The 27,159-nt window shown below is 53.4% G+C and overlaps 9 protein-coding genes across 9 annotated transcripts; 5 read left to right on the forward strand and 4 right to left on the reverse strand.

Moving 5' to 3' along the window:
* Positions 1 to 595: 595 nt before the first annotated feature.
* Positions 596 to 5,979, forward strand: BDZ83DRAFT_573245 (uncharacterized protein; the record flags this gene model as incomplete). Its single annotated transcript, XM_060504601.1, has 2 exons — positions 596 to 4,187; positions 4,238 to 5,979. 2 exons carry the CDS (start codon positions 596 to 598, stop codon positions 5,977 to 5,979), a joined length of 5,334 nt encoding a protein of 1,777 aa, XP_060367106.1.
* Positions 5,980 to 6,680: 701 nt separating this feature from the next.
* On the reverse strand, positions 6,681 to 7,286 carry BDZ83DRAFT_554136 (uncharacterized protein; the record flags this gene model as incomplete). The annotated part of the gene is made up of 2 exons (XM_060503510.1): positions 6,681 to 6,782; positions 6,894 to 7,286. Coding segments are annotated over 2 exons (495 nt in total), but the record flags the coding sequence as incomplete, so codon positions are not given.
* A 2,042-nt stretch (positions 7,287 to 9,328) lies between these two features.
* BDZ83DRAFT_614034 (ferric reductase like transmembrane component) lies at positions 9,329 to 12,225 on the forward strand. Its single transcript, XM_060507800.1, is given in 5 exon segments — positions 9,329 to 9,983; positions 10,039 to 10,551; positions 10,584 to 11,739; positions 11,749 to 11,982; positions 12,053 to 12,225. Coding segments are annotated over 4 exon segments (1,893 nt in total). The 5' UTR covers positions 9,329 to 9,810; the 3' UTR covers positions 11,800 to 11,982; positions 12,053 to 12,225.
* Positions 12,226 to 12,230: 5 nt separating this feature from the next.
* Positions 12,231 to 15,331, forward strand: BDZ83DRAFT_614037 (arginyl-tRNA synthetase). The gene is made up of 4 exons (XM_060507801.1): positions 12,231 to 13,038; positions 13,145 to 14,355; positions 14,415 to 14,828; positions 14,901 to 15,331. Exons 1-4 carry the CDS (start codon positions 12,370 to 12,372, stop codon positions 14,905 to 14,907), a joined length of 2,301 nt encoding a protein of 766 aa, XP_060367109.1. The 5' UTR covers positions 12,231 to 12,369; the 3' UTR covers positions 14,908 to 15,331.
* A 4-nt stretch (positions 15,332 to 15,335) lies between these two features.
* On the reverse strand, positions 15,336 to 16,275 carry BDZ83DRAFT_729107 (uncharacterized protein; the record flags this gene model as incomplete). The annotated part of the gene is made up of 4 exons (XM_060512812.1): positions 15,336 to 15,591; positions 15,944 to 16,049; positions 16,151 to 16,174; positions 16,200 to 16,275. 4 exons carry the CDS (start codon positions 16,273 to 16,275, stop codon positions 15,420 to 15,422), a joined length of 378 nt encoding a protein of 125 aa, XP_060367110.1. The 3' UTR covers positions 15,336 to 15,419.
* A 1,554-nt stretch (positions 16,276 to 17,829) lies between these two features.
* On the forward strand, positions 17,830 to 19,774 carry BDZ83DRAFT_573123 (cytochrome P450; the record flags this gene model as incomplete). Its single annotated transcript, XM_060504591.1, has 4 exons — positions 17,830 to 18,127; positions 18,181 to 18,891; positions 18,957 to 19,038; positions 19,093 to 19,774. 4 exons carry the CDS (start codon positions 17,830 to 17,832, stop codon positions 19,772 to 19,774), a joined length of 1,773 nt encoding a protein of 590 aa, XP_060367111.1.
* Positions 19,775 to 21,387: 1,613 nt separating this feature from the next.
* Positions 21,388 to 22,172, forward strand: BDZ83DRAFT_614043 (uncharacterized protein). The gene is made up of 3 exons (XM_060507802.1): positions 21,388 to 21,678; positions 21,725 to 21,963; positions 22,026 to 22,172. Exons 1-2 carry the CDS (start codon positions 21,557 to 21,559, stop codon positions 21,819 to 21,821), a joined length of 219 nt encoding a protein of 72 aa, XP_060367112.1. The 5' UTR covers positions 21,388 to 21,556; the 3' UTR covers positions 21,822 to 21,963; positions 22,026 to 22,172.
* A 535-nt stretch (positions 22,173 to 22,707) lies between these two features.
* On the reverse strand, positions 22,708 to 24,318 carry BDZ83DRAFT_573317 (cytochrome P450; the record flags this gene model as incomplete). The annotated part of the gene is made up of 2 exons (XM_060504605.1): positions 22,708 to 23,084; positions 23,145 to 24,318. The coding sequence occupies 2 exons, from the start codon at positions 24,316 to 24,318 to the stop codon at positions 22,708 to 22,710; spliced, it is 1,551 nt and encodes a 516-aa protein (XP_060367113.1).
* A 493-nt stretch (positions 24,319 to 24,811) lies between these two features.
* BDZ83DRAFT_667226 (fungal-specific transcription factor domain-containing protein) lies at positions 24,812 to 27,142 on the reverse strand (the record flags this gene model as incomplete). Its single annotated transcript, XM_060511098.1, has 6 exons — positions 24,812 to 25,568; positions 25,638 to 25,698; positions 25,756 to 25,894; positions 25,950 to 26,010; positions 26,070 to 26,907; positions 26,976 to 27,142. 6 exons carry the CDS (start codon positions 27,140 to 27,142, stop codon positions 24,885 to 24,887), a joined length of 1,950 nt encoding a protein of 649 aa, XP_060367114.1. The 3' UTR covers positions 24,812 to 24,884.
* Positions 27,143 to 27,159: the final 17 nt, after the last annotated feature.

Raw genomic sequence — 27,159 nt, forward strand, 5'->3', positions numbered from 1 at the left:
GGTTCACGGCGGCCGGACCCCTGCTCGGACCAGTGAATGGACGCTGCGGATTCGACCCGCTCAAGAGCAGGAGCCAGCCTGAGGTGCCCGGCCAGAACAACTGGACCTGGAAAGAGCAGGGCCTCGCACTTACTTTCAATGTTCGGTACCTCAACCATCCCGTTTTAGCGCAAGGGGACTTCGATCGATTTCTCCATCTCGAAACTGCGTCTACAACTACACAACACCCTGGAGCGGCTTGTTTGACTTGACGATTTATGATACCCACCCAGCTTCTCCTTTTCTCTCCAGTATCTCCCGACGTCTAGAGCAGGAGCTGCAGCCGTTTACTGCCACTTTGAGCATTGCAAAGCAGCCCGCGCTCCCCCGCAATCTGTTCACTCGGATAATTATCTAGGCACACGCAGCTTCGACCAAGACCTGTCGCCGGACCTCTCGATTCCGTCGCCATCACTGTCGATTATTCCACCCCGAATCTACTGTCGACCCGTCACCACCGTGCCGGCCTTGCTTAGGAGGCACCCATGCGTTCCTAAACAACGAAACGCTTCTGCAAAGGGCTCAAGTCCCCGCCAACCTCGACGACTGAATCAATATGGACGACCCCGCGATGGAACCGCTGGCAGCCGCTGATGCGTACGCGCACTCTCGCCGACGTTTCTCGGCTTCGAAACCTGATTCAGTCTCTCACGAAGCTGCCAAACCACGATCCCAAGCGAACGATGCCGGCGCGCTCGACCCCGATACATGCCGCATTTGTAGAGGCGAGGCGACCGCCGAAGAACCGCTCTTCTACCCCTGCAAATGCAGCGGCAGTATCAAATACGTTCACCAAGATTGCTTGATGGAGTGGCTCTCACACTCCCAAAAGAAGCACTGCGAGCTGTGCAAAACGCCCTTCCGCTTTACCAAGCTTTACTCGCCCAAAATGCCAAAGACTCTCCCGGCCCACGTCTTTGTCGGACACATGGCCAAATACCTCTTCAGAAACGTTTTGGTATGGCTGCGAGCCGCACTGGTCATTAGCGTTTGGCTTTGCTGGTTGCCCTACCTCATGCGCTCAGTTTGGGCCTTCCTGTTCTGGGTCAGCGACGAGGGTCTGGGTAGCGGCGCTCTATGGAACAGCTCAAACGCAACAGTTAGCCGAGGCGTCTCGGTGGCATTCTCTGTCGCCAATTCCAACGTCTGCCCAGCTTCGCCTTTGCTCGAACCCACCACGACACCAGCTAACTTGGGAGGAATGCTTAAGGATATTATTCAAGGCCAGGAATTGCCTTTCAGCAGATCATTTCACGGCGTCAACATTACCACCAACGACTCCATGACGGCAGCGCTAATGAGGATGCTGCTCGGGTCCATCACTTCCTCCGCGTCTGCTAACTCCAGCTCAGTGCCCGTCGGCACGAGTGACCCCGTTCTCGACCGCCATCCTTCTTTGTTGAGCGGCGTGTCCTGGTTGCGTAACATGACCCGGTATCCAGTTGTAAACCGCACCATCATCGGCGTGCTGGAAGGTCAGATCATCACGATATTGGTCATCATCTCGTTCATTCTCGTCATCCTGGTCCGCGACTATGTTGTTCAGCAACAACCCGAAATCAACATGCGAGCCGCCTTTGCCGCCAACGACAACGCACAACCCCAACCGCAGCCTGAACCGCAACACCAACATGAACAACAGTTCCACGGCCATGATCAGGAACACGCGCACGCCCACGCGCACGATGGTGCCGGCATGCTCGACGACTATGGCGCGGCAAACTTGAGAGGGCCAAGTGACAGCGAGGATGACGACGATGAATCATTTACCGCCGGTCGACGCACTAGTCAAGATGGTTTACCTCACATGGCTTGGGATGAACGGGAACCGATGCCCGAGCTTGCAGCACCTCTGCTACCGGCAGGTTTGCCGGCGGCAAGGAGACACGGCGGTTTCGGGTCCCGCATCCAAGGAGGACCCGAACCCGAATTCGACTTCAATACACCACCAGAAGGCGGCTCCAACAAGGACTCGCAGACCCCGGTGGCAACTGTTCATGAATACCTTCGTATCTACCGACAGGCCAATGGCGATCCTGAGAAAATTCTTAAAATCATTGAGGAGGAGAAGTTGGATGAGCCACTTGGCTATTGGGCAAGGATCACCAAGTCGATGATGGAAAAGAACCGAGAATCGGGCGCTTCTCAGTCGAAAAAGAGCCAAGCTGGACTTGAAGGATCCTCCGCCTCTCGAGATTCGCAAGCCACGTCCCCATTTTCGGTCCAACTGCCCGCCCCCTCAACACCACAGTTCTCATGGCCGCCGCAACCGCTTGGCGAGAGTAGTACCAACGGAACAGGAAAGGGTAAGGAGAAGGAAGCATCGACAGATTTTGGTTTCGAGTCTGGTTTGGGAGAGGAGGGCGCAAGCACCTCGAGATCGACTCCATTCCAGAGTCCTCTTCGGCCTCGCTCCGTTTCCGACGGCCCTCAGATGAACAATAACATCAATCCACTTGCGAACAACAGTTGGTCATTTTCCGGCTTGAATACTGCACCGCAGCTGGCCGAACCCCAGGCTCAGGAACCAATGCAATCATTTGGCTTTGATCCGCAAGGACAAGAATTCGGTCTTCCCCCAGCCCGTTTCACACCACCGCGCAGCAATACCCCAGATTTCGGCTCCGATGCGGATCACGATTTTGAGACAGTTGAACCGATTCACGAAGACGGGCTTTTTGGACTCAATGAGCCAGAGATGCAACTGCCAGATGACGTCGTCCCGGCGCAATTCGTTGGCGTGCCCGAAGAGCCCCTTGAGGACATCAACGGCTTGCCTCAAGATACTGAAGACGGTCGGCCAGCCCAGCGGCCGCCTCTTCAGCGGGGAGTCATGGACCGTGTGGCCGATTTCATGTGGGGCGACATCGAGGTTCGAGAGCTGGATATTGGTGGCCGAGACGACGATGCCGCTCATGAACATGATCATGATCATGACAGCGACGATGATGACTTTGACGACGACCTGGATGATGACGAGCAAGACGCCGTCGAGCAAGACCGCGAGGTCGTAGAAGCTGCTGTCGCCGCCGGGCTTGACCCCGAAGCGATTGACGACGCCGAAGATTTCGAGGGCATCATGGAATTGATCGGCATGCGTGGACCCATCGCTGGCCTCTTCCAAAATGCCATCTTCTGCGTCGTGCTTGTCTCTGTCACCATCTTCGTCTGTGTTTTCATTCCTTACAACCTGGGACGCGTCAGTGTCTGGGCTGCCATGAACCCGATGCGCCTTGTGAGAATGCTCTTTAGCGCGACAAAGTTCATTCAAGATGTTGCTGTTGGCGTCATGAGCGGTCTGACCAGTCTGACCTTGTGCTTCATCTACACAACAGGGCGCATGATGGGCTTCCCAGCCAAGAATGGCGTTGGCTTGCTCATGAAGAAGACGTTCGACATTTTCACGAGTGCTTCAACCAGGGTCCTCGAGAGCCTGACCAGCGAGTTACCCATCATTTCAACCACCGAGATGCAAAACTTCTCCGCCATCAGTCATGAGGCACTACTCAGCTTCAAGTCCCTTCTCTCTGGTTCTTTTGCTGCCGTGGGAGACGTACTTGGCGCCATCTTCGACCGCGATCTCATAGCCAACACCAAGTATGCAGCCTCACTCTCTGCGAATGCGACCATGTACGCATGGAATGCCGTCCGCGATGTCCCCATTGGCATCCTCAACCCCGGATCATGGGTGATCAGCTTCAGTGTGCCGGAGCCCTCGACGGCCGTCAATCCCGCACTGTCGTACTGGTCAGGCACTGATCGATTCTGGGCCATTCTCTGCGGCTACTTCACCTTTTCAGCAATCAGCGCGCTCTACCTAAAGCGTGGTTCGCCATTCTCGACAGGACAGACGGGCCAAGATTGGGAAGCTTCATTGATCGACTTACTCAACCAGGCTAGTGGCGTCATGAAGGTCATTCTCATCATCAGCATTGAGATGCTCATTTTTCCGCTGTATTGCGGCCTCCTCTTGGACGTGGCCCTATTACCACTCTTCGAAGCAACCACTTTGAAATCGCGAGTCGCCTTTACCGTCAATTTTCCGCTCACCTCCATCTTTGTACATTGGTTCGTGGGAACGGGGTACATGTTCCACTTTGCCCTGTTTGTTTCCATGTGCCGAAAGATCATGCGGAAAGGTGTTCTCTGTAAGTTTATGCTGTTTTTTGTTACTAGTCACCTCAACTAATCAGTACAGATTTCATCCGCGACCCAGACGATCCCGAGTTCCACCCCGTTCGCGACGTACTGGAACGCAACGTAGTAACACAGTTGCGAAAGATTCTATTCTCTGCGTTTGTGTACGGCGCACTCGTCATCGTTTGTCTCGGAGGTGTGGTATGGGGTCTAGCTCTGTCTCTCCCGAGCGTCCTGCCGATTCACTACTCCTCCAATGAGCCTGTCTTGGAGTTCCCCGTCGACCTGTTATTTTACAACTTTGCTATGCCTCTGGCAGTCAAGTTCTTCAAGCCTAGTGATGGCTTGCATGCCATGTACACCTGGTGGTTCCGCAAGTGCGCCAGAGGCCTCCGATTGACTTGGTTTTTGTTTGGTGAACGCCGCATCGACGAAGAGGGCATCCTGGCGCTGCGTCCTGGGTCGGATCAGCTGTCTCTCCCTTGGTGGAGGCGTGCCCTCCTCGAGGTGAACAAAGAAAATAAGGTGGTGCCCAAGACGTGGGAGGATACATTTGAAGGTGGCACGGCGAAGCCAACATCGACCATTGCATCCGACCAGATGGTCATCCTCACCATCAAGAAAGCAAGCCTTGTTAAAACTGGGCAGCTGATTGAAGAGGGCCAATTCGTTCGGACTCCTGCTTCGGACCAGGTCAAGATTCCTAAGGGACGACGCGTGTTCATGCCTGTTTCTGAAAGCAACTCCCGACTAGATGGCAAAGATGACACGCCCGATGCCGACCTTTACTCTACGGACCAATATCAGCTGGTGTACATTCCACCGCACTTCCGTGCTAGGGTCTTTTTGTTCATCATGTTCATCTGGATCTTTGCCGCAGTCACGGGCGTCAGCTTCACTATTATACCTCTCGTATTCGGCCGCAAGATGTTCAAGGTTCTCATCCCAGCCCACATTCGTACCAATGACATTTATGCTTTCAGCATCGGCATCTACATTTTGGGCTCCACGGCGTATTTCCTCTTCCATGCCCGGTCCATCTTCAACAAAATGAAGACGTGGGCATCTTCGAATCTACAGTCTGTGTGGCAGAGCGATGCTCCCATGCGGGTTGCGCTCATGGGCATCCATACTGCCAGGCTTGCTTACGCATATACGATCCTTTTGGTCGTTTTCCCTCTCATCCTTACGGCACTTATGGAATTGTACTGCCTCATCCCTCTTCACACTTACATGTATCCTCCGACACCTTACGTCATCGGGACCAACAATGGTGGTCAGTTCAAAGACGGTGTTGTGGTGTCGAACCAGCACACAGCGAGAGTCATACAATCCTGGACTCTGGGATTGCTCTACGTCAAGCTCGGAGCGCGGACCATCACCAGCCTGTATGAGGGCACACGCTTGGCGCAAGCCGTTCGCGCGGTCCTTCGTCGCGGATGGCTCCAGCCTGACGTTCTCGTGCTTACGAGGGCTTTTGTTGTTCCTGGTCTGCTCATCGGCTGTTTGGCCATATTCGGACCTCCGTATGTCGTAGGCTGGTTAGAGTCACAAGGCATGCTCGGCGTACCTGTACCTGCACCCCATGAACTCAAGATGATTTATCGTCTTTCTTATCCGGCGGCTGCGTTCATCGCACTGGCAGCCATGGCATTCTGGAGTATTGTTGGCGTCTTCAACAACTGGAAGGCGCGTATAAGAGATGAGGCCTACCTTATCGGGGAGAGGCTTCACAACTTTGGTGTCGGTGCTGCGGGTGCTGCCGGCGCGCGGGGGCCGTGGCGGGTTCGGGGACGAGCCTAAATTTCCTGATGCAAGAATTACTCTGGTTACTATGTCATGATTACCCATAGACGGAGGGATGTTTACTCGCGATCGGATTCGCTTCGTGTAGTTTATATATCAAACAGGCCGAACGCCTCTTACATACAACGGTCTTTATTCTTATCCACTCATAATGGCTCATGCTGAGTAGATAGTCGCGTAAGCAGTGAGTTGTTTGCGGGCTTGGTGTAACTCTCAAATGCAGCGTATCGTCACTTTGCGGTCTGGGCATTTCACCTGTACTATTAAGTCATCGATTTGGGGATCAAGCTTTAGGGGCCTTTGTCAGCAGTCTACTTGCCCTCGATTCTGCACGCTTCGGATACAATGCTTGTTTTATATTGGCCGCAGCCAGACCTCAGGCCGCCGAGATGTCTTCTAGGTGGCCATGGTCATTTATGTAGAAAGTCGCAACTACTATACGCATCCTTCCAATCATCATCATCCGCTTTCACCAACGCTTTCTTTTCACAGAGACTCTAGAAGAACAAGGCAGCCCCGCCAACAGCAGCAGTAAACGAGACCAAAAGACCAGCCACGGCGCCGGTGGAGAAGACGGTGCCGACCAGAACACTGGGCGCAGCGTTTGCGGTGCTCGAGGCGGAGGCGGAGGGGGTCAAGGTTCCGGAGGAGCCGGAGGATGGCGTTCCGGAGCTTGAGGAGCCGCTGGCGCTCAGGAGGGCCGTGAGGGTGGAGTCTGAGGTGAAGTCGACGGTGACTGTTGCGTTTTTGCAGTCTGAGCGGGTTGGGGCTGTGCCGGAGACGAAGTTTACTGCGGCGCACTGCGGATGTGTTAGTGAGGGTTGTTCTTTGGTAGACGGTTTTGAGGAGGAAGAATCCCGTGAAGAGAGATTGTGGTTGTAAGAGAATGTAAAGAGACGAGAAGAACTCACAGTATACAAAAGCCCATCAGGCGAATGCGCAACAACGCTAACAACACCCCTCTTTCCCGTCCAGTTCCCCGGCGCGGCAATCTTGGGCTCGCAAAAGTTGCCGAGGCCGGTCTGCATGACGATCGGGAACAGCTGCGTCCAGCCGGAGGCGGCGGTCTGGTCGAGCGTGGCGCGGAAGAGCCAGTTTGTCTGCGGGTGACCGTTTTCCATGCCAATGGCGTCGCCCTCGACGTAGAAGTCTGTCGCGGCGGAGGACGAGGAGGCGGTGTAGCCGCCGCAGGGGGCGGTGGCCTCGTTGTCGTCTGAGTCGCCGAGGGGTTTGGGGAGGGTCATGGAGAAGTGGGCTGTTGCTGTTGAGGCGAGGAGGAGGAGGGGGGTTAGGAGGCGGGTCATTTTTGCGGTTGGTTTTGAGTCGCGAGGTTGAGGTGAGTGAGGTTGGTGATGTTGAGAGTTTGGTGTAGATGTGTGTAGTTTGATGTGTGAGGACTTTGGGTATCGAGGCGCACAGCGCGGAGAGAGGACAGGTATTAGGAATTGTGTTTGATAAGATGGTGATATGTTAGGTGTGATGCAGACGGAGGGGAACACGGGCTGTTTATGAACGAGACCGGCGTTGCATGGGATGGGTATTGGTCAATGGGCGGGAGGAGAATGACCCGAGCAATGGGGTTTCGTTACTCTCTCACTGTCCTGTAGGGCTAGCCTGGTTGCGCCGTTTGTCTCGAAGGAGCTTAGATTGGGTAACAGCAAAGCTCCTGAGGAGCTCGCGGTTTTGTTTGGCAAGGGTGGTGCGGATATCTCACGAGCGGGTAGAAAGGAAGAACTAAGCATTTGGATGAGATACATGGCATCCATGGAGTGGAGAGAGATGGAAGGTCTTGCCGAATCTCTCTCGCCGTTACACGAGAACGAGTGAGAGTGAGCCTCAGTTCTGTGCCTTGAAGGTAAGCTACACAGGTGGGAAAAGAGGGTTTGTGAGAACCTGAATGGGTGAACGAGAACCTCGGATTCAATCATCAATGGACTAGGATGCCTAGATCCGGCAGTCGGCACATGGCGAGGTGGAATTGAGTTACGCCCTCTGGCCAGAAACACTGGGGAGGAAGGTGACTTACTGGGGGCATGGGGCCCGGTGGCGGGAGGAAGAGCTAGGAAGCAGAGATAAAACTTGCTCACTCTGAATGCTGTTGCCGAACTAATTAGCTCCAAGCTTCACTTTTACCACGTTGGATGGTTGCATATCTTCCCCTCTCTGTATGCATGAAAGAACCAAAGGTCTCTCTCTAAGTGGATTCTCCGCGCCGGGACTCTCGGGACGACTCTTGGCTTTCATGTTCAGTGGGGATCACTGATGAGGCTCTGGTAATGTCTTTTGAGTGCTTTCGCAGTCTCCTCTTGTCTCTCCCATCTTCCCAGGCTCTATAGTCACAATGAAATGTCGTCGCGATGCCAACGTGGGATATCTCATAGGCGGCGACGGCGGCGCGCGGGGACGGGTGGCTTGATGCTTAGACGGTTAGACCGTGAGAGGAAGGGATGTAGTTAACCTTAGATAGACTAGCCCCGCGATGCGCGCAGGGACTTGCTGGCTGCGTGACTGGGGCTGTGACCAATCATGAGGCCGTTTGGGAATGTCACTGAGAAGTTTTGAGCAAATTGTGGCGTTTGCGCAGTTGTGATTGGGGGGGGGGACTACCCCTGTTTGAGAGTTCGTCAACTCAGACTCTCACACTCACTCTTCGACAAGGGGCCGGGGGGATATCTGGGGAGAGGGGGGGGGGTTCACGGGGGGTTTTGGGATTGATCTTCTGTCGTGAGCATGTTTCTAAGCTGTACTCCGGACAAAGGAAGAGATTTGGTTGGTATGGTAAGCGATGACTGGGTGGTTGTTGGCATATTCTTACTCTTGAGAAGTTGGTGAGAATTAAAACAAGCTTGTTTCTTAATCTCGGCTATAGAAGAGGACACAGATCAGAGGATGACGGGCATTAGTGATAACCAAGTTGAGAGTTTGAAGCCTGAAGTATGTGTAAGAGCGAATCATGACCCGCGTAAAATCAAACAAACCTAGGAGCCCACACCTCACTTTATCTGATAGATAAGGACTTAGTAAACATGCCGGCAAGAAACTCAAGCAGCGAGTACTTCCCCCCAAGCCGGTAGGATAGAGGAAACTCTCGATGAAGAGGGTGTAAAGTAAAAGTGTAGCCGAGACTCCCGTCGTCGAGAAACATGTTCAGGCATTCCGTACCGTGAGTTGGCGGCGGATCATCCGTCAGCCACCTCTGCTTGAAGCATCCTGTCTGTCCATGGCCTGGGTTGTCACGCCGTGACCATGCCAAACTCGTTCGGATGCATGCTGGACCGTGGTGCGCTAGCTCTTCTCTAAACCAGCGCATTTCGTGCCGCCGAGCCGGCCACTCATTACATGGTACCGTTTCTCTTGTGTCCATCTTCTGGCCAGTCATTAGTCTGGCTTACGCTGCCCAGAGTCTTTGCCTCTTGAACTTGCTCAATACACCTCATTCCTTCGGCCGATTTCAGAGTCTTCAAACGTCGTATAGTCGGGACGTTTGAACTGTCGGAGGCACGGATTTTCTTTCTCGTATTTCGATTATTCGACAAAGGCGTGGTCTCTGGAATTTCATGCGCATGCGAATGGCAATGTATGCTTTGTGAGATGATTCCACGACTTTGCGCTACCTCATGACATCGGCACGGCTGGCCCTACTCTCGACATCTCACAACGGTTTCCTACATCTTACCAACCTGAAGTAAGCGGACTCACCGGGTTCGATAAGAAGTAATCGGCGGAGCTGGAAACCGCCAAAGTTGCAGACCAATAAGTTCAGCGAAAAAATACTACAGCGTACAGTCTTCTTACTGCAAAAGAGCCTCAAAGCCAACAACCGTCGCGATGAGCCATAATCATGGAGGAGGAAGTAGTATGGGAGGAGGCATGACCATGGGAACGGCGCTATTTCAGGAGACAAACGTTCAGCTCGCACAGTCTTTCTGGTACATCATCGCAGGCGTCGTCGGGTTCCTTGGTATCATTCGCGGTCTCAACTACCTCGAGGGCCTAAGAAGGTGAACATTGTTGCCACTGCGTCTGCTGTATACCCTCTGATGCTGATATGTGCAGACTCAAACGATGCCGCACCGAGTCCGTTCGATTCCCGACGAAACCCTCAAATATTATAACACAAATATGGGCGATATCAACAGCGCTCGTCCGCGAAGCAGGCCACCCTCAGCTCTACATCCCGATCAAGGGCCTGCGCTGGGCGACGCCGCCATCACTCGGTCGCGTGCTCGTCCTCTTAGCTTACTGGGCCGTCATTATCTACATGATGGTCAACGACGCCGTCATCAAGGACGCCTACTTCTGGGAGCGCATAGGTTTCCGAAACGCATGGGTCACTGTTATGCAAATGCCCCTCCTCTACCTCCTAGCGATGAAGGTCAACGTAGTGGGCTTCATCATCGGCGCCTCGCATGAACGACTAAGCTGGCTTCATAGGTGGGTCGCCAGGACTATGTTCGTCACAGCGACCGTTCACGGGTTCCATTTCTGGTCGGAATGGGTGCGGGCAGACTTTGTCGAGACCCAACTGAGGATCCTACCCGTTATCAAGTACGGCCTCGGGGCTTGGGGGTTCTCATCTGGACGTTTCTTACGGGTATGAGACCCCTTCGCAGCATGGCGTACGAGCTTTTTCTCCTGCAGCACATCCTCTCGGCGGTCCTCTTCATCTGGCTGGTATACGTCCACATTCCTGCCTACGCGAAGCAGTACCTCTGGTTCTCCGTTGCCATCATCTGCTTCGACCGCCTCGCGCGCTGGGTGTTCCTCGCGTGGCAGAATACGAGGCTCCGACCTAATGGATCGACGTGTAAGGGGATGAAGCGGGTGGGACACGAGGTGCAGATCCGGGCGGCGGGTTCGTCGACGACGGTGTTGACGATCAAGGACGTTCACTTCTCGTGGAAGGCGGGGCAGCACTTGTATCTATGGCTGCCGCGTATTGGACCCCTTGAGGCACACCCTTACACCATTGCGTGCGCACACCAGCTTCCGGAGACGTGTACCTGCAATAGTATCCAGCTCGTCGTCCGGAAACACGGCGGGTTCTCCAAGAGACTTCATAATTATGCCGAGAAGGTTCAGGCATCAGGCAAGAAGGAGACACTTACGGGCTTCGTGTTAGGGCCATTTGGGGCGCCGCCAAGATGGGATATCTACGATACCATGGTTCTCATCTCAGCGTCTACGGGAACGTCCTTCACGCTGCCTATCTTGGAGAGCATCGTCCAGAGCCGCAGGAAGACATGCACTACGAGGATCGAGTTCATCCTCATGGCATGCCAGGGTGAGGAGATAGAATTTTACACACAACGGCTGCGGGAGTCGATGGAACGGGCGCAGCAGAACGGCATCGAGCTGCAGGTGCACATCGCCATAACGCGGTCCGGCAAAGCCAAGGAAGGCGAGGCGACGACGGTTCTCTACTCAGACCGCGAAGGAAGCTCTAGCTCGAGTTCGTCTGCAAAACACAGAAGGATCGCCTCTGACGACTCCGTGGACGGCAGTGGCGGTGGTGGGTGTTGTCAGGAGAAAGGGCTAGACTTGGAAAAGGGCGATGAGGTGCCGCTTACACCCAGGATCCGGAGCGGATCCGTGATGAGCATGGTGAAGGAGTACTATTCTCGTCCTGATCTGGAAGCTTTGATTCGAGAACCTGTCGAGGCTGCGGGCGGCGAGACGTCGATCGTTGTCTGTGGTGGGCAATCGTTGACGAGTTCCGTGAGGAATTGCGTGGCCTCATTATCGGATGAGAGGGCGGTCCATAAGGGGACGGGGGCGCAGGGGATTCATCTTTTTGTTGAGGAGTACTCGTTTTAGATTATATCCACGTAATTACCACCTCATGCAAACCGTTGGAATTCGACGCATATTCATGCCGCACGCCAACATGTGTAGATATCATGTTTACAAAAAAAGAAACCAGTTGGATTGGTATACAAGGTTCAAGGACGTAGATGTGATTGGTGAAGATTACAAGTCGAGAAGGATTGTTTCAAATGGCTTGATTGGTACATGTATTACCGGCTTCATCAGCATCATGTATTAATAGTCTTATCAAGAGAGAGCTTACGCGGTGAGCTTCATGTAGGATTTGGCTGCTCAACAACTAGGCACTATTCATGCCGGCTATCAAGTTGATTGTGGAATGAGAAGAACGTGAAGAACGTGAAGACGTGTAGAGTATATATACCCCTTAAAACTACTCATGCTCTCTGTTGTGTTGTGAGAGAATCATAGGCCGATGATGAGTTTTGGTGGAATCCTGGTGAAGGTGAGCTCACCGAGAGTCGCCGGCGGATTGCCCCTCCATACGGGACTCACCGAGCAAAATTACCCCTCCACTCGGTGAGCCCAGGTGAAGCCCCACATCGCCAGCCAACCAACCAAATGGACGAATGGCTCAGTGACTCAGGCTGGCCGTCGGTCCGCAATTTTTTCTCTGCGGGTGACAAACATCGGCCACAGCCCTCAGCCCAGCGACCCCTCCCCCTCCTTGCCTTTTTTCTTTCTCGTCCCCCTGCAGCCCAGTCCCCGTCGTCGAGTCTCTTAATGACTAGCGTCGCGCGCTTCATATTCTCTTCTTCTTCTTCTTCTTCACTTCGTTCAGCCCACGTTTATCCCACAAGTCTTCGACGAGGAGCGTCTTCTGCCGCCTCAGCCTTCGTCCACTACCCTCCTCGACGACGACCTCCAACGTCCACCACGCGACTCTACTCCTCGACGACCCCGAACCGGTCGACCCTCGCCAAACCTCCCCCGGCCCCCACCATCTCGCTTGCGACAATGGCCGACCAGATCACGGCGCAGCTCGAGAAGCTCTCCGTGAGCAAGCTTGAGTCCTATCCCGGCTGCTACCCCGAAGTCAACCCCATTGACGTCTACCGTTCCCACATCACCTCGCTGCTGCAGCCTGTCACCGGCGTCGAGAGCACCATCATCTACAACGCCCTCCAGTGGACCCAGAGCTTGGACAAGGGCGATTTGGTGCTGGCCGTCCCTGCCCTTCGCATCAAGGGCAAGAAGCCTGCTGATCTGACTGCTGAGTGGCTCGACAAGGTCAGTCTTGAACCAAGATCATTGGAATAACCCGTAGTCGTGCATCAATGCGCGATAGCTCTTTCGTGCCACCCTCGAATGTTGGACTAACACGCCTTGGATACAGATCCCCGAGTCTCCCTTGATCGAGAAGCCCGTCTCTTTCCAGAATGGCACTTTCCTTCAGTTCTGGTTCAAGCCCGGCCCCCTTTCCCAGCTCCTGGTCCCCCAGGTCCGGTCCCGCGGCGTCGACTTTGGCAAGAACCCCAACAACGGCCTCAAGAACACTGAAGATAAATCCCAGGGCAAGAAGAAGATCATTGTCGAGTTCTCCTCCCCGAATATCGCGAAGCCTTTCCACGCTGGTCACTTGCGAAGCACCATCATCGGTGGCTTCATTGCCAACCTGTACGATGGCGCCGGCTGGGATGTGACCCGTATCAACTACCTTGGTGACTGGGGAAAGCAGTACGGTCTCTTGGCCCTGGGCTTCGAGAGGTTCGGTAGTGAGGAGGCGCTTGCCGCCGACCCCATCAACCACCTGTACGAGGTCTACGTCAAGATCAACAAGGATATGGCCGACGAGAAGGATCAGATCACCGCAAAGGAGCAGGCCGGCGAGGACGTCACCGCGCTCAAGGACAACAGCCTCGACGAGCAGGCTCGCAAGTACTTCAAGGCCATGGTTGATGGAGACGACAAGGCCGTTGCTCAATGGAGGCGATTCCGTGATCTCAGCATCAAGCGTTACAAGGAGACCTACGCCCGTCTCAACATTCACTTCGACGAGTACTCAGGCGAGAGTCAAGTCTCTGAGGCGGATATGGAAGCTGCTGCCAAGCAGCTCGAGGACATGAAGATTTCCGAAGAGTCAGAAGGCGCCGTCATCATTGACTTCACCAAGCACGTTCCCGGAAAGCCGGGCAAGAGTTTGGAGCGCCCCATTATTCGCAAGAAGGACGGCACAGCTCTGTACCTGACCCGTGATATCAGCGAGCTTCTCCACCGTCAAAAGAAGTACAACTTCGACCACATGATTTACGTCGTCGCGTCTCAGCAAGATCTCCACTTGAAGCAGCTCTTCAAGATTATCGAGCTCATGGGCCATGGCGAGACGGCCAACAAGTGCCAGCACATCAACTTTGGTATGGTTCTGGGAATGAGCACCCGCAAGGGCACTGTCAAGTTCTTGGATGACATTCTGCGCGACGTCGGAGACAAGATGCACGAGGTGATGAAGAAGAACGAGGCCAAGTACGCCCAGGTCGCCGAACCGGAGGCTACGGCCGACATTCTTGGCATCAGCAGTGTGATGGTGCAGGATATGAGTGGAAAGAGGTATGTCGTCCAGACTTTTCCTTCCAGGCGCTTTCGGATGCACTGACACATTGGCCCAGGATCAACAACTACAAGTTCGACATGGACACCATGACCTCTTTCGAGGGTGACACCGGACCGTACCTCCAGTACGCCCACGCTCGCCTGTGCTCCATCTTCCGCAAGGCTGGAGTCGCCGAGGAGGAGATTGCAAAGGCCGATCTTGGCTTGCTGACGGAGAAGCATGCTATTGAGCTGATCCGCGTCATTAGCCAGTACCCCGACGTTGTGCAGAACACTCTCAAGACCTTGGAGCCCACTACTGTGCTTACGTATCTGTTCCGCCTCACGCACGTCGTCAGCAGCAGTTACGATGTGTTGCGTATTGTTGGAAGCGAAGCTGAGCTCCAGAAGGCCCGCTTGGCGCTGTACATGGCCGCCAGGACCGTGCTCTTCAACGGCATGCGTCTCTTGGGACTGTCCCCTGTCGAGAGGTGAGTTCTTCTTCATACGCTGTCGCAGGATGCCGTCTGGCATGTGAAACTGGATGCTGACCACCCCACCAGAATGTAAGCTGGCATCATGACGGAATCATGACTGTGAGAGACGAGAGTGGAAGGAAAAAGTGGTCGTATCAAGATGACTTGAACAACCAAACGGCAGTGGAGGATTATGAGCAGAGTGACCTACGGCCACAAGAGTGTTCGTACCAATGACGAACACGGGCATAGGAGCTACTACTGCGTAACAGGCCGGCAAAACGGCTACTAGCCATCAGCCACAATGTGGTGCCATTTCATGATGGCCGACGACGCGAACCGGTGTGGCGTCGCACAAAATCGAGACGTTTTCGATCAAAGAAGCCATCGACCGTTTCGGTGTACTACAAGTCCCCGTGGCCGTCTGTGGCCGTCGTCGTTATCGTCGGACACACAGCATGAGCCACACAGGATTCGCGTGCACCAGCCCATTAGTGCTGAGTAATTGAAGAGACAATTTTTTTTTTACCATTTACTACCCCGGACTGAAGGCGAAGGAGTCATACAATCTGCAGTGAAGTTTGATGTGCAGGTGGCGGCGGCAATTCAACCCAGTAGGGCTGGTGTCTCTGCAGAAGCAGAAGCAGAAGCAGAAGCGACAACAGAAGCAGCAGCAGCAGCAGCAGCAGCAGCAGCCTGGATCGAGGCCAAGCAAAGCACAGCATATGTCGAGAGGTCGCGACGAGAGTGTTTCGTAAGAAGCAGGAAATTGACCCGCCTACACTCAGGTGAGAAAAGTCTGACCCATGATGACTGTCAAAGCAGAACTCTGCAGCGCGAGCTGTGAGCCACAGTGCCACGACACTCCCAATCGGTGGCCTCCCCCTGGCGCTCTCCCTTCAAGGAATCAAGAGGCGTTCGACTTGTCTAAGGTACCAACATGTGGCTTTTGTCTGACGCTCGGTGACTGGCGTGGGGGAGTTCCATTCCTGGGCGCCAACCAAGTGATCTTCCCGCTCGGATCCCGCTAGGGCGTACTAATCCCTGCCAACACCGAATCTTGCATATGCTCGAAACACTAGAGTTGCGATGGCTCTCGACGGCTCTGACTGGCTCTGGCTGGTTCTTACTGGCTGTCGCTGGCTCTCACTCGATCTGCGGATGACTGTTGGCTACCAATTTCCGACCGCATAGCTTCCGCGACGCCGTGGCTTGCAGTTGATCGACGTCCACAATCTACACATTGAGAGTCGATGACTCTGTGAAGTCTCTCTGCCGACGTCTTCTGGTCAAGTGCCGAAGGAAACCCAAGAAAAATATTCATGATTTATGCTTACCTTGGGTTGCGCGTTGTGAGTTGTCTAAATGTCCAAGGCCGAGACTGACGTTTGCCCAGGCTCCGGAACACAATAGCAACGGTGCATCCGGCGTGGGGCACCATGCGGATCGGCCTCAGCATCATGGCGGCATGCAAAGACCTCGTCCTGATCCCTTCCAAGCTTCCGCTCAGAACAGAGCAGAATAGCGCGCAAGCGAAGGAAGCGAAAACGTCGTGGAGCGGGCCAACGGGTGTGCCTGGCCTAGCCCTAGAATGGTTCGAGAGAATTGTGACAGCAGCTCCTTCTGACAATTTTAGGCAATCGAGCAGTGGGATTTATTCTGCTCGTATGCTACCTATCCTTGGTTTTAGCTGCAAAGCTAGCGTACTGCCCGGTGAAGTGGCTCGGTGTCTGTGCCGAGACCGGACGGGCCCTGACCTCCCGTAGCCCACCGCAACAGCTCTACCTGACGCCGGTGCCTAGGTGACTGGTTCAGACGCCCAGTCGACGAGGACAGAGTGGGACGAGGATGATCCTGTTCCCCTCCGCGGGCACTACGGACTTGGACATGGAACAGCTTGGTAGTCACGGTAGCGTGTTTACTCCTTGCTGCGGTGAGATATCGACTCGGCCAATCTTCTGGCCCCTGTGTTTGGAGCTCTCGCGGATGCAACGCGCATCCCACAGTCACCTCATATTCTAACCGTCTCCTTGGGACCTAAGCAGCCATGGTCAACCCTGCTGCAGTCCACGAGCCTGCATACCCTCCCACGCAAGATGCAAGGACGGGCATCGGTATTTGCTAGCACTCCGTGAGCTCCAGTTGGGGAGCTCTCGGGGATCTGCCTTTGCCTCTCCCTCGTCTCTTGAGGCGAGCCGAGTGTCTGATCTCTGATGTACCTCTCAGGAAGCTCAGTGCCCAGATGTCAGAACTCAACGAACCACTTGTCTGGGAAGGGAAGGGAGGGGAGCCAAGCGAGCAAGCACTACCACCACCAGTACCAGCAAGCAAGCACAACGGCGGCGGCCGACATGCAAGCGCGGCACAAGTATCTTGTGCTATGTTGGGAAGGGGTATACACCATCACCGGGGTCCAAGACTCTGGGCGTCCGTTGTTGGACCATGGATGGCGGAATGGACGGCGAAGTGGACTGACAAGTTTGCCGCCGCCCGCTGTGCGCCGATCCATGATAGTCGCAACAGGGTGGCATTGGACTTTGCCATGGCGCTTGGGGAATCCGGCGAGTGTCCATACACGCGTGGTTCAGTCATGTTTCCAGACAAAGGGACCGTTGGCCGTTCCCCGTCGGTCCGCTTGGGCGTTCCATGACCGGATGGCTGAACGTGGTCCTCACTCTTCTTAATAACAGCCGAGAGACACACCGTCCTCGAGACCCGTCATCGTGGTTCTTGTCGTTTCTGCTTTCCTGCATCCGCAGGACTTATTCTTCACTCTCTTTTGTTTCTCACCCCTAATCGACCTTGACGTCGGTTCCCCTTTTCCCCTTCTTCATACTACCGTAGTCAACACTTAGTTGTATTCTCTAATATCACTTGGCCTTATCACGATGGCCGTAGGCGTGGCAATCCTCGGCTTTATCCTCTTCTGCGCATGGCGCCTTTACTCCGCCATCCAGTTGAAGAAGAGGATTCCAGCGGGAGCAAAGCCTCTTCCTGGACCAAAGGGTAAGCTTACATGACATGCCAACGATGGCATACAGACACTGACTTCAGCACAGGTCTGCCCTTTATTGGTCGCGTTCACGATGTTCCGGCAGAGGCGGCATGGATGAAGTTCCATGAATGGGGCAAGCAATATGGCCCGATCTACGGGCAAGAGATGTTCGGTTCCTACCACGTCTGGATCTCCTCTGAGCAAGTTGCTCACGACCTCCTCGGTCGCCGCAACGTCATCTACTCTGACCGGCCCATGATCCCTAACCTTCCGGATAACCGCACAAGCGGCGACTACCTTGCCCTCCTTGGCCGGACAGGTGTGTATTTTACTTACCTCTCACCTGAATATACTCACTAACAAGCCGGTCAGAAACATGGAAGCGCCAGCGCAAGCTTTGCCACCACCTCATGAACCAGAGCGACAAGCAGGAGCTCCACGCATACCCGAGCCGCGAGCGCGATCGTTTCCTGTGGCTTCTCTACCAGAAGCCTGCCGAATACCGCGAGTACATCGAGCAGTTCACTAGCCGTACCGTCAGTCGCCTTTCTTGGGGTACCGCCCACCCGGCCAGAGTTCTGCGCAAGACCACCTTTGGCCTTCTCGAGACCATCTCCCCTGCCGGTGCTCTTCCTAATGTCATCTCCTTCCTCATGCACGTTCCCTCAGCGCTGTCGCCGTGGAAGAAGAAGGAGGCGGAGCGCCACGACATCGAGTCGAAGCAATTCACAAGCAACGTCAACTTTGTCAAGGATCAGGTTGAGAAGGGTACCGCCGCGCCGAGCTTCATCAGCACTTTCATCAACGAGGGTCTTGGAAACGAGAAGGGCAAATGGGGCGACCTTGCGGAGGCCCAAAACGTTGTTGGTCTCATGGCCATTGCTGGCGCCTTGACCATCGGTAGCCCCATCCAGAGTTTCCTCCTCGCCATGCTGCACTACCCCGAGTGGCAGGCTCGCTTGCAACGGGAGATCGATGAGAACTGCGAAGGCAGATGCCCTCAATGGTCGGATCGTGAGAAGTTGCCTTTGTTGAGAGCTGTCGTCAAGGAAGTCATTCGGTGGAGACCCCCGGTCCCTACTGGTAAGTTGTGTGCCATCGTAGTGGAAGTTTGTTTTTGAGTTCAGCGCGACTGACGTGACGTGCAGGCATTCCCCACGCTGTCGAAAAGGATGATGTATACAACGGCTACTTTATCCCTGCTGGTGCCACGATTCATGCTCTTGAATGGTTAGTAGCTTGACACTATGACCATGTCTTTGTTCCATCACTAACGCAGCCTAGGGGCATCACTCGCGACGAGTCCGTCTACCCCGATGCTGAGACCTTCAACCCCGGACGCTGGGTGCAGCCTGAGTACCCTACCTACAAGGAGCCTCTGACTAGATTCCCCAACCTCGATGGCTTCAGTCAATTCGGTTTCGGACGCAGGACGTGCCAGGGTGTCCCCATTGTCGACCAGGATCTCTTCCTGTCCATGGGAGGCATGGCCTGGGCTTTCAACATTCGCAAGAAGTTCAACGCCGACGGCACTGAGGTACCCGTGCACTGGAACGACTACACCCCTCTCTTGATTGCCAAGCCCGCCTTCTTCGACTTTGACGTTGTCGCGCGCACGCCCGAAAAGGCCGACCTGATGAAGGCTATGTTCGACGCCGCCAAAGAGGAGGAGGAGAATGAGGAGCTGATGATGAAGATGGGCATGCCTGATATCGACACCCGCGAGAAGAAGAGGGCTGCCATGTCTGTGAAGCCGCCTTCCGTCACGTTGAATCTCCGCCAGAGGAAGGAAGATGGCGAGCGCGAGAAGCAGTACCGCGAACACGAGCGCGACATCCCCGGATGCCCTGGCCGATGGGCGACGGAGAGCGACGTGGATTCAGGTAACGAGAAGGGATACGTTGATGGAGAGGACAGCGCCAGCGCCAGCTGTTCTGGACGCTCGTCGCCGACGATGCTGTCATAGGATTACTGGTGCTGTGGGCGTGGAGGTGATGAGAGGCTAATGAGGATGGATGGCAAGAATGTATGATGATATGGATAAGATACCGGTGAGATCATGGACGGCGCTGATGGATCATTCGGATTGATATCAGGGATTTCCTTTGTTATGGGCTTATTTTTCAAACGGAAAGATGCCGATGCTATTGAAGGAGCTGGTCATCAGGGGGTCTAGAATGTGACACGGACTGGATATACCTTCTACGATGTATGAATATAGAAATTTACACTTATACCACAATCATAAAAATAACGAATCCAAAACAGTCTCGAACTTCTTGGGCGCCTAGCGCTTAGTGTGAATAAGTACGCGGTAGACTGGTTTTAGCAGAAACATCGTCGCCCCCCCGCAATTACTGTCCACCATGTACCTCAGGTGGATCGCGATAGCATCACAAAAACCAAAAAACATACAACACCAGGTATTCGCTGGTCGTCACCGACCCAACTACTAATCCAGCCCTCATTGGCTTATCTATGGGAGAGCGGACGGGATCCCGAGTTTTCCAATGGGTATGGTCGTATGTGGCGGTTGAAGGTCGCGATGATGCTGATATCCGGGATCGTAGACAAACATCGCGGTGCTCTCTTTCACCGCAACACAAACCCAACAAACCTGAGGGAAAATCCTCACAAGAACATTACCGGCGTCTAGCGCTTCTCGAAACGGTGGCAAGAAATACAAACGGAACAGTAGTGGAGCCCGTGGTCCCGTTAAGATCAGATCGTGACAGATACCCGTCCGTTCCAAGTATCGGCGACCTGCCGCTAGGTATGTGTCACAGACTCACGCTCCCTTCAAGATGACTAAGCGGCCAACGGCTTCTAGTGGATGGGAATTTGAATTACTGTGACTCTTGAGGTGAAGGCAAAGGGCTGGCTGAAGCTTAGCTGAGCTGAGCTGGAGCTTGAAGCTGAGGAGCGCTGGAGCTCCCAAAGGGGGGCAGGGGGGCGAATTGCAAAGCTCCCAGACATGCCAAGCCCTACGCACAGGATTCACGTTCCGACGACGGCCACAGCCATAGCTGTTTTTTCTGTTCTTAAAGCGATAGACGAATGAGGATTTGAGTACGTTTCGTCCTGGAAATGATGCGATTCGTCAGAGTCTGGGATGGACCTCGAAAGGAGGTAGGTTCTGGACCTTTGACGCGCCGAACGGCGAACGGGTGGTGGCCCAAGGGGTGTGAGATGTGTCAGAGGAGAGACGAGAGCCCGAGATCCATGACGGCCTGAAGGGGTTTGAAAGTTGCGATGGGACGATCTGAGATTCAGACTCCTTTCAAACCCGTGGGGGGGAAAACGCTAGTCCGAAGTAAGAAGTAGCAGCTATCGCCAAAGCTGGGAATGGGGGAGAGACGGGATGAACTCTGAGCTAATCGGGAATCGTAGCGGACCCGAGGCCTTCCGTATTTCATGATAATTTGATATTGTCGCCGGCGCTGATTCGCTGCTCATTTGTTTTTGCGATCTCGGGGTGATCCCTTCTTTTTTGAGTTGCATATTAGACATTGTCAAGTCGCCGAGGGGATCTGGTTCCGCCCCGAGCTCACACGATTAAGCTTAGAAGCTTTTTCTTTTGTCCTAGAGACTTGTCTTTGGACGAGATAAAGCTTTCTATGTTTGTATTCCATCATGGTCAACGTTTGTTTCAAGGGCCGCAAACAGGATGCCCCCATCATTCTCAATGGTTCGTTCGTTCGTTTGAGAAGCTAAAGTGGTGGGTTGAACTGAACAGCCTCATGTACAAATGACTCTGATACTAGTCCATAACTCTGTTTACTTTCCATCGGGTCCGTTAAGCTTCATTTTCGTCCTTCTCTTATCTCGAACGGACGGTTGCGGTTTCCGCTTCGCTAAACTAGACCCCCGCTGAATCGTCAAAGGTTGAATGAAGATTGGGCCTCTTGACTCTTACCCTTTTGACGGACTTTTGGAAACTCCGGATCGGGCTTTCTGATAGACTCATAGGAGCCGTAGGTAACACAACCCGTATTCCGTCCAAAGACGGCTGATACTCTGCGGAGCTGAGATCGGGAATCGTGTGGCTGCTGTCAAGTGATGATCGGACTACCCTAAGGCGCTCCAAGAGGAACTTACCGGGCAGGCTATAATTGCTCGGACTACTGAGAAACGTCGTTCCGAGTTCTCCCGGCTCTGTGACTCAGGATGGTTCAGCTATTGACCACTGCTTTCAGCATGATGTGTGTTATGCATACAATCCTTGATGTGTCTGCGGCTCTAATAGAATGCGTTGTGGCCCAATATTTGACATGTAAGAAGCTTCCTTCACGGGAACATCTCTGCGATCTTTGCCAGGTCTATAAGCAACACTGTCACTGGATCAAGCTTCGAGGAAGGGGGGGGGGGTGGGGTCCGAAAGGGTCCGAAAGAAAGTATGCTTGTAATCCAAATTAAGGGAAGTTTTCATAGTTCACTTACGGAGCTTTCGGAAGTTGGAGTTATGTGGGCTGGTAAGATGCAGCAAAGACCAGCAGATGCATATGTGAACAGAAGCCCGACCGTGTTTTAGCTTTCCCCACAGGCACGACATACCAGGTCATCAATTCAAATACCGAGGATTGGCGATACACTTACCTTGGAAGGCGCACCAGCAACTAGGTGTCCAACGCCTACGAGCAGACTGCACAGCTTTAGGCCAAGCTGTGGCAGGTCTAAGCCAACGAAGCCTTTTTTTCCCTTTTTTTTTTGAAGCGATTTGGAGTATCATTTATAGCAATCTCGGTGTAATAATATTGTATAGGCATGAATTGATCTCGTAGTCTGCAAGAAGATGTTGCTCCTCGATGCACAAATAAAGCAATGGACTACCGTGACCACTCAAAGTGTTAGACCAAGGTCAAGGAGTCTTTTGTTTGTATTTAGACGGGTTCCAACTGCCTACTCGACATAATGCTCTCTAGTCCCCTCCTCTGCAGCTCTCAAGCAATCACTCATCGCAGAGTTGTCTCTGGGGATAAGCTTCACCTTGAAGTCCTTAGGGATCGCCACCAAAGCCGTCTTGAACTGGTTATACTCGACATAGTCCGTATTCGGGGGTTCGTCTTCGCTAGCAACAATCTTGTACGAAGATATCAGTCGCACCAAGGCCGCGTATAGTAGACGCTGGGCGATGTACTGCCCGGAGCAGCCGCGGGAACCGAGTCCAAAGCTGAGGTGACCAACGCCTGAGACCTCCTTTTCTGTAGGGGGATCAAGAGTTTCAAGCCACCGCTCGGGATCGAAGTGGCCAGCATCATCGCCAAAATGTCCGACATCTTGCACAACGTTAGAGAGACCTTAGAAACTTCAGTTACTTGGGCAAAGAATGAACACACCATGATTTCCGGCTTGTGCGTTGACCAAGATCATTGTCTTGGGGGGTATGATAGCTCCGTCCCAGTTTACTTCCGTCACAGTCTTTCTGGGAAGACTCATGGAACTGACTGTGTAATACCTCCCAGCTTCCCTGATGATGGCGTTGATGTAGGGAATCTTCTCTTCTACATAGCAAGAAGCCCACGCTTCGCGCACATCTGGGTAGTAGCGCTTGATATCTTCGTAAGCCCTGTCCTGCCAAGCTTGCCCCTCCTTCGTGGCAAGGGATGCGATGGTCGAGGTGAGAGTCCCTGGTATCGTCTCGAATCCCCCGGATACAAGTGACAGGCAAATAGACGAGACTTCGACTCCGCTTAGCTTGGTCTCCTCGTTCTTCAAGATCGCCGCTGAGATGCAGGGCTTATCGGTGCCGCGCTTGATCTGCTCTCGAACTTTCTCCAGAAGCAGGTTCAAGTACGCGTCACGGCGTTCCCTGAGGTCCTTGGAGCGACGGCTCTTCTCGTTATTTGGGAAGTACCGCATGATGGGGACGTAGTCTTGCGTGTTCTCGGAAGCACTACGCAAGAGCGAGATTGCCGAACCGACGTGCAGAATCTCGCGTAGGAGATCATCGTAAACGGCGTCCATTCGAATGCCGTAGCAGAGCGTCAGCGTGGTGTTCAACGCATACCGCTGGATATAGGGTCGTACGCTAATCTCCACCTCACCATTGCGACTATCCTTGTGAAGGTCTCGGAGGATGCAATAGCTCTCGAGGTCAAATATTGGACAATAACTTCGGAGGGCTGGTCTTCCGAGCGCCGTGCCTGCAGCCTTGCGTTTTCGTCGGCATGAGTCGTCCCAGGGCGACGATCCGATGGTGAAGCCCTGCGTGCTGCTGACGAGACCGTGAAAGGTATACAGTTTCGGCCGGTCAATGACCGCATTCTGGTGGCCTATGAGGAGACGCCGGATGTCTTCATAGGAGTTGAAAACCACGGCTCTCGTGTTTCCCAACTTGATTTGGAAAGTGGATGGATTCCCTTTCCGCCACCAATTCTCGCAAGTGCTCGCGTGGTCTTCGCCGAGCTTTAGAAGATGTCCAAAGACTGGGACCGCGCCAGGCATTTGCGGAAGCCCCTTGATATAGGGAATATCAGTGCCGAAGGCAACCTGTACAGTTAGTATTCGCATCATAGAGCTGGGCGGCTAGTCGGTGACTCTGAAGTAGCTCACATTGTAGGCGACATAGGAGGCCAATAACGCTAGAGTTGTCGCGAGGATAGGTACGAGAGAGCGACAGTCTTGAGCAACCCATATGTGCCCAAATGACTGGGATGATCCCGTTGAATTGAGTGAAGTTGACATTATGAGTTGGTCCCACCTAAGGTAGCTCCTCATCGAACATTAAAAAACAATAGGTGTGCTGTAGCTGCGGCAAGGGGTCAAAAGCACACTGACAACGGCGTGTATACAACCCTAATATAAGGGAATATGAGGAGATCGGCCAAGTTCTCACGGGTTGCCCTCAATCATCATCTTCCCCTCAGTTCGGCCATGTCGGTTGGAGATTGAATAGTGATGTAGCAACTAATCATCGGACGACCCGACCCCTCCAGCTGGAGGCTTATCATCCGTGTCGGACAGACCGACGACCATCGACTAATGGCACCACTGGCAATATAGACATCTTTTGTATAGAAAGTATTGGCTGAAAAACATTACAACAATAGCAGTAACCGATTTCATAACTCACTGGCTCACTCCTCGTTGACTTCCATCATTTCTTTGTACCTGCTAGATATCTGTTCAATCATCCGACATATCTTGCCAGCCACAGGGAACTTGACGCTAAGCTTATCAAATAGCTCGATAGTCAAGTCAAGGTCCGCTACTGCTCTCTTGTCTCTCAAAACAGAGGTGAGATTATCAGGTTGGACAGTTGTAGCGTATATGAGGGACAAAGTTGCGGTAAATATCGAGAGAAGGTTGAGCCAATTGTAGGCAAGACACTTTTGTCGGTGCATATTAGATACTTGACGAATCGACATGGAGGCAGCCTCCGCTAGTACTTTGAGACGGGGTTCTGTCAGAGTCGGGAACAGCGGAGATGGTCGATACAACATGGCAACGTGGAGATAATAGTTGAAGTCATACCAGCTGCTGGTGAGGTGCGGTACTGCAGCGTCGGTGTTTGGAAGAGGAAATGGCATATTGCGACGCCAGTGAAGAAGTCTCTGATGAAGGGAGTTTGATACTTCTTCGCGCTGTTCGGCATTTAGGCTGGCTGACTTTCGGTGCGAATAGACTGAAGCCGTGATGTTGCTGGCAATCTGCCGCAGCTCGAGGATGTGACGAGGAACGGCCATCATAGAAGGCTTGAATGAATTCTCGGGCAGATCAACTTGTGCCCCAACGCCACTATCATTCTCCACTGCGAAGGGCTTCAAATTTGAGTCAGTCGTTGAGTGCAGTGTTGAACGACGAGAGTCCCGAGAGAATGCCAATCTTACCGTCACATCAATGTCATCTTCATTGATGGCGAATGGGCGACCTAGAGCTATAGAAACTACGCTGTTGGATAGGATCAGTATGCCAGGCCTTGCGGCATTGTGGATCTCGAGGGCTCACCGATCCATCATGTAAACGGAAAAGAAGATTCTCTTCCGCTTTTCAGACACGTCGACTGGTAGGCCTTCATAGGTTGAGGAAGCATGCATGCCCAATCCAATTGCCATACGCGCACCGAGACCAACCAAAGTCCATGTATCTATTATCGCAAAATTGAGTGAGAGACTTGAGCCAAGTCACACAGCATCACTTACTGGGTCCAAGCTGGTTAAAGAAAGAATAAGACACTTGGAGAAGTATAACTTCCAACGCGGCCTTCAGTCACAAGTCAGCCTTCACCTTCCCCATAAACTCACCCACGCGGAGATTCGTACCATGTATCCATAATCGAGAGCACCCTCGAAGTGCTCAAGAGCTTTGTTGTAATACATCATCGATTCGGACTCATCTGAAAGGGTGACTGAGCATTGCGCTGTCGATCCAATGGCAAGGACCATCCACAGGCGGAACTGACACAAAGAAGATTGTGCTAAAGCACACTGAGGATCCGCTCGCCGCACATGCTCTAGTATCTTATTGAACTCTTCACGGTGAATAATTGGGTATAACGTGTGCGAGTGAGCAAAGTAGAAACGTATGAGCTGGTCAACTTGACTGCCTTCAAGGGAGACCTGTTGCTCTGAGGGGGAGATGGGTTCGATTGGCGCGGTCGGGGAGAAGCCGTCAAGCATCGAAGGGTAGCACATGAAAGGATCTCTGAATCCACTGAACAACGTTGAATCCAAGAGATTTGAAGTCGAGGACGGAAGGTTAAACTGCGGCCACATACCATCCTCAGTTCCAAAATTGGTGAAGCTAAAGTCGGCCTTGTCGGGGTTCAGACGCCGGAGGACGGTTTGTGTCAACTTGGCGAAAGAGAGGCCGGAGGAAGATCCAAGATGACGGTCAGCCGTTGCTTCGAAGGAGAGAATTTTGAGCTCTTCGACGAAGGAAGGTGAGGACTGCAAGAGAGGCAGCTGGATAGACGAGGGCTCATGGAGCATGTCCGTGCTGTTTGTATCAGTCTCTTGATTACCGAAGGTAATCTCGATATCATTTGGATCCAGGTTTATGAGTTGCGCTTGAGAGTCTAGCTCCCTTCCTGTCGCGGGTCGTAGTGAATCGAAATCCTTTTCGAGAGACTTCACTTTTGCCTCGAGACTGCGAACGTATCTATTAAATGTGTCCTGTTCAGCGACTGTCAAGGTGTTTCTACAAGATTACAAAGTCTCATCACCTACTTGACGGGGTAAGATGCCATAACACGATCATCATCGAGGAAGCTGCACGACACTTGAGCCCCGCTACAATTCCTGCATTGGGGCAACCCGCGATCACATCTTTTCTTTCGTCGGTGACATCGCTTGCACGACGTTTTAGCTTGAGCGACCGCAAATTCTGGCGCCATGTCTGATGACTGTGACC

Source organism: Colletotrichum acutatum (assembly GCF_030867785.1).
Source record: "Colletotrichum acutatum strain CBS 112980 chromosome Unknown BDZ83scaffold_27, whole genome shotgun sequence".
In the NCBI taxonomy this organism is placed as follows: domain Eukaryota; kingdom Fungi; phylum Ascomycota; class Sordariomycetes; order Glomerellales; family Glomerellaceae; genus Colletotrichum; species Colletotrichum acutatum.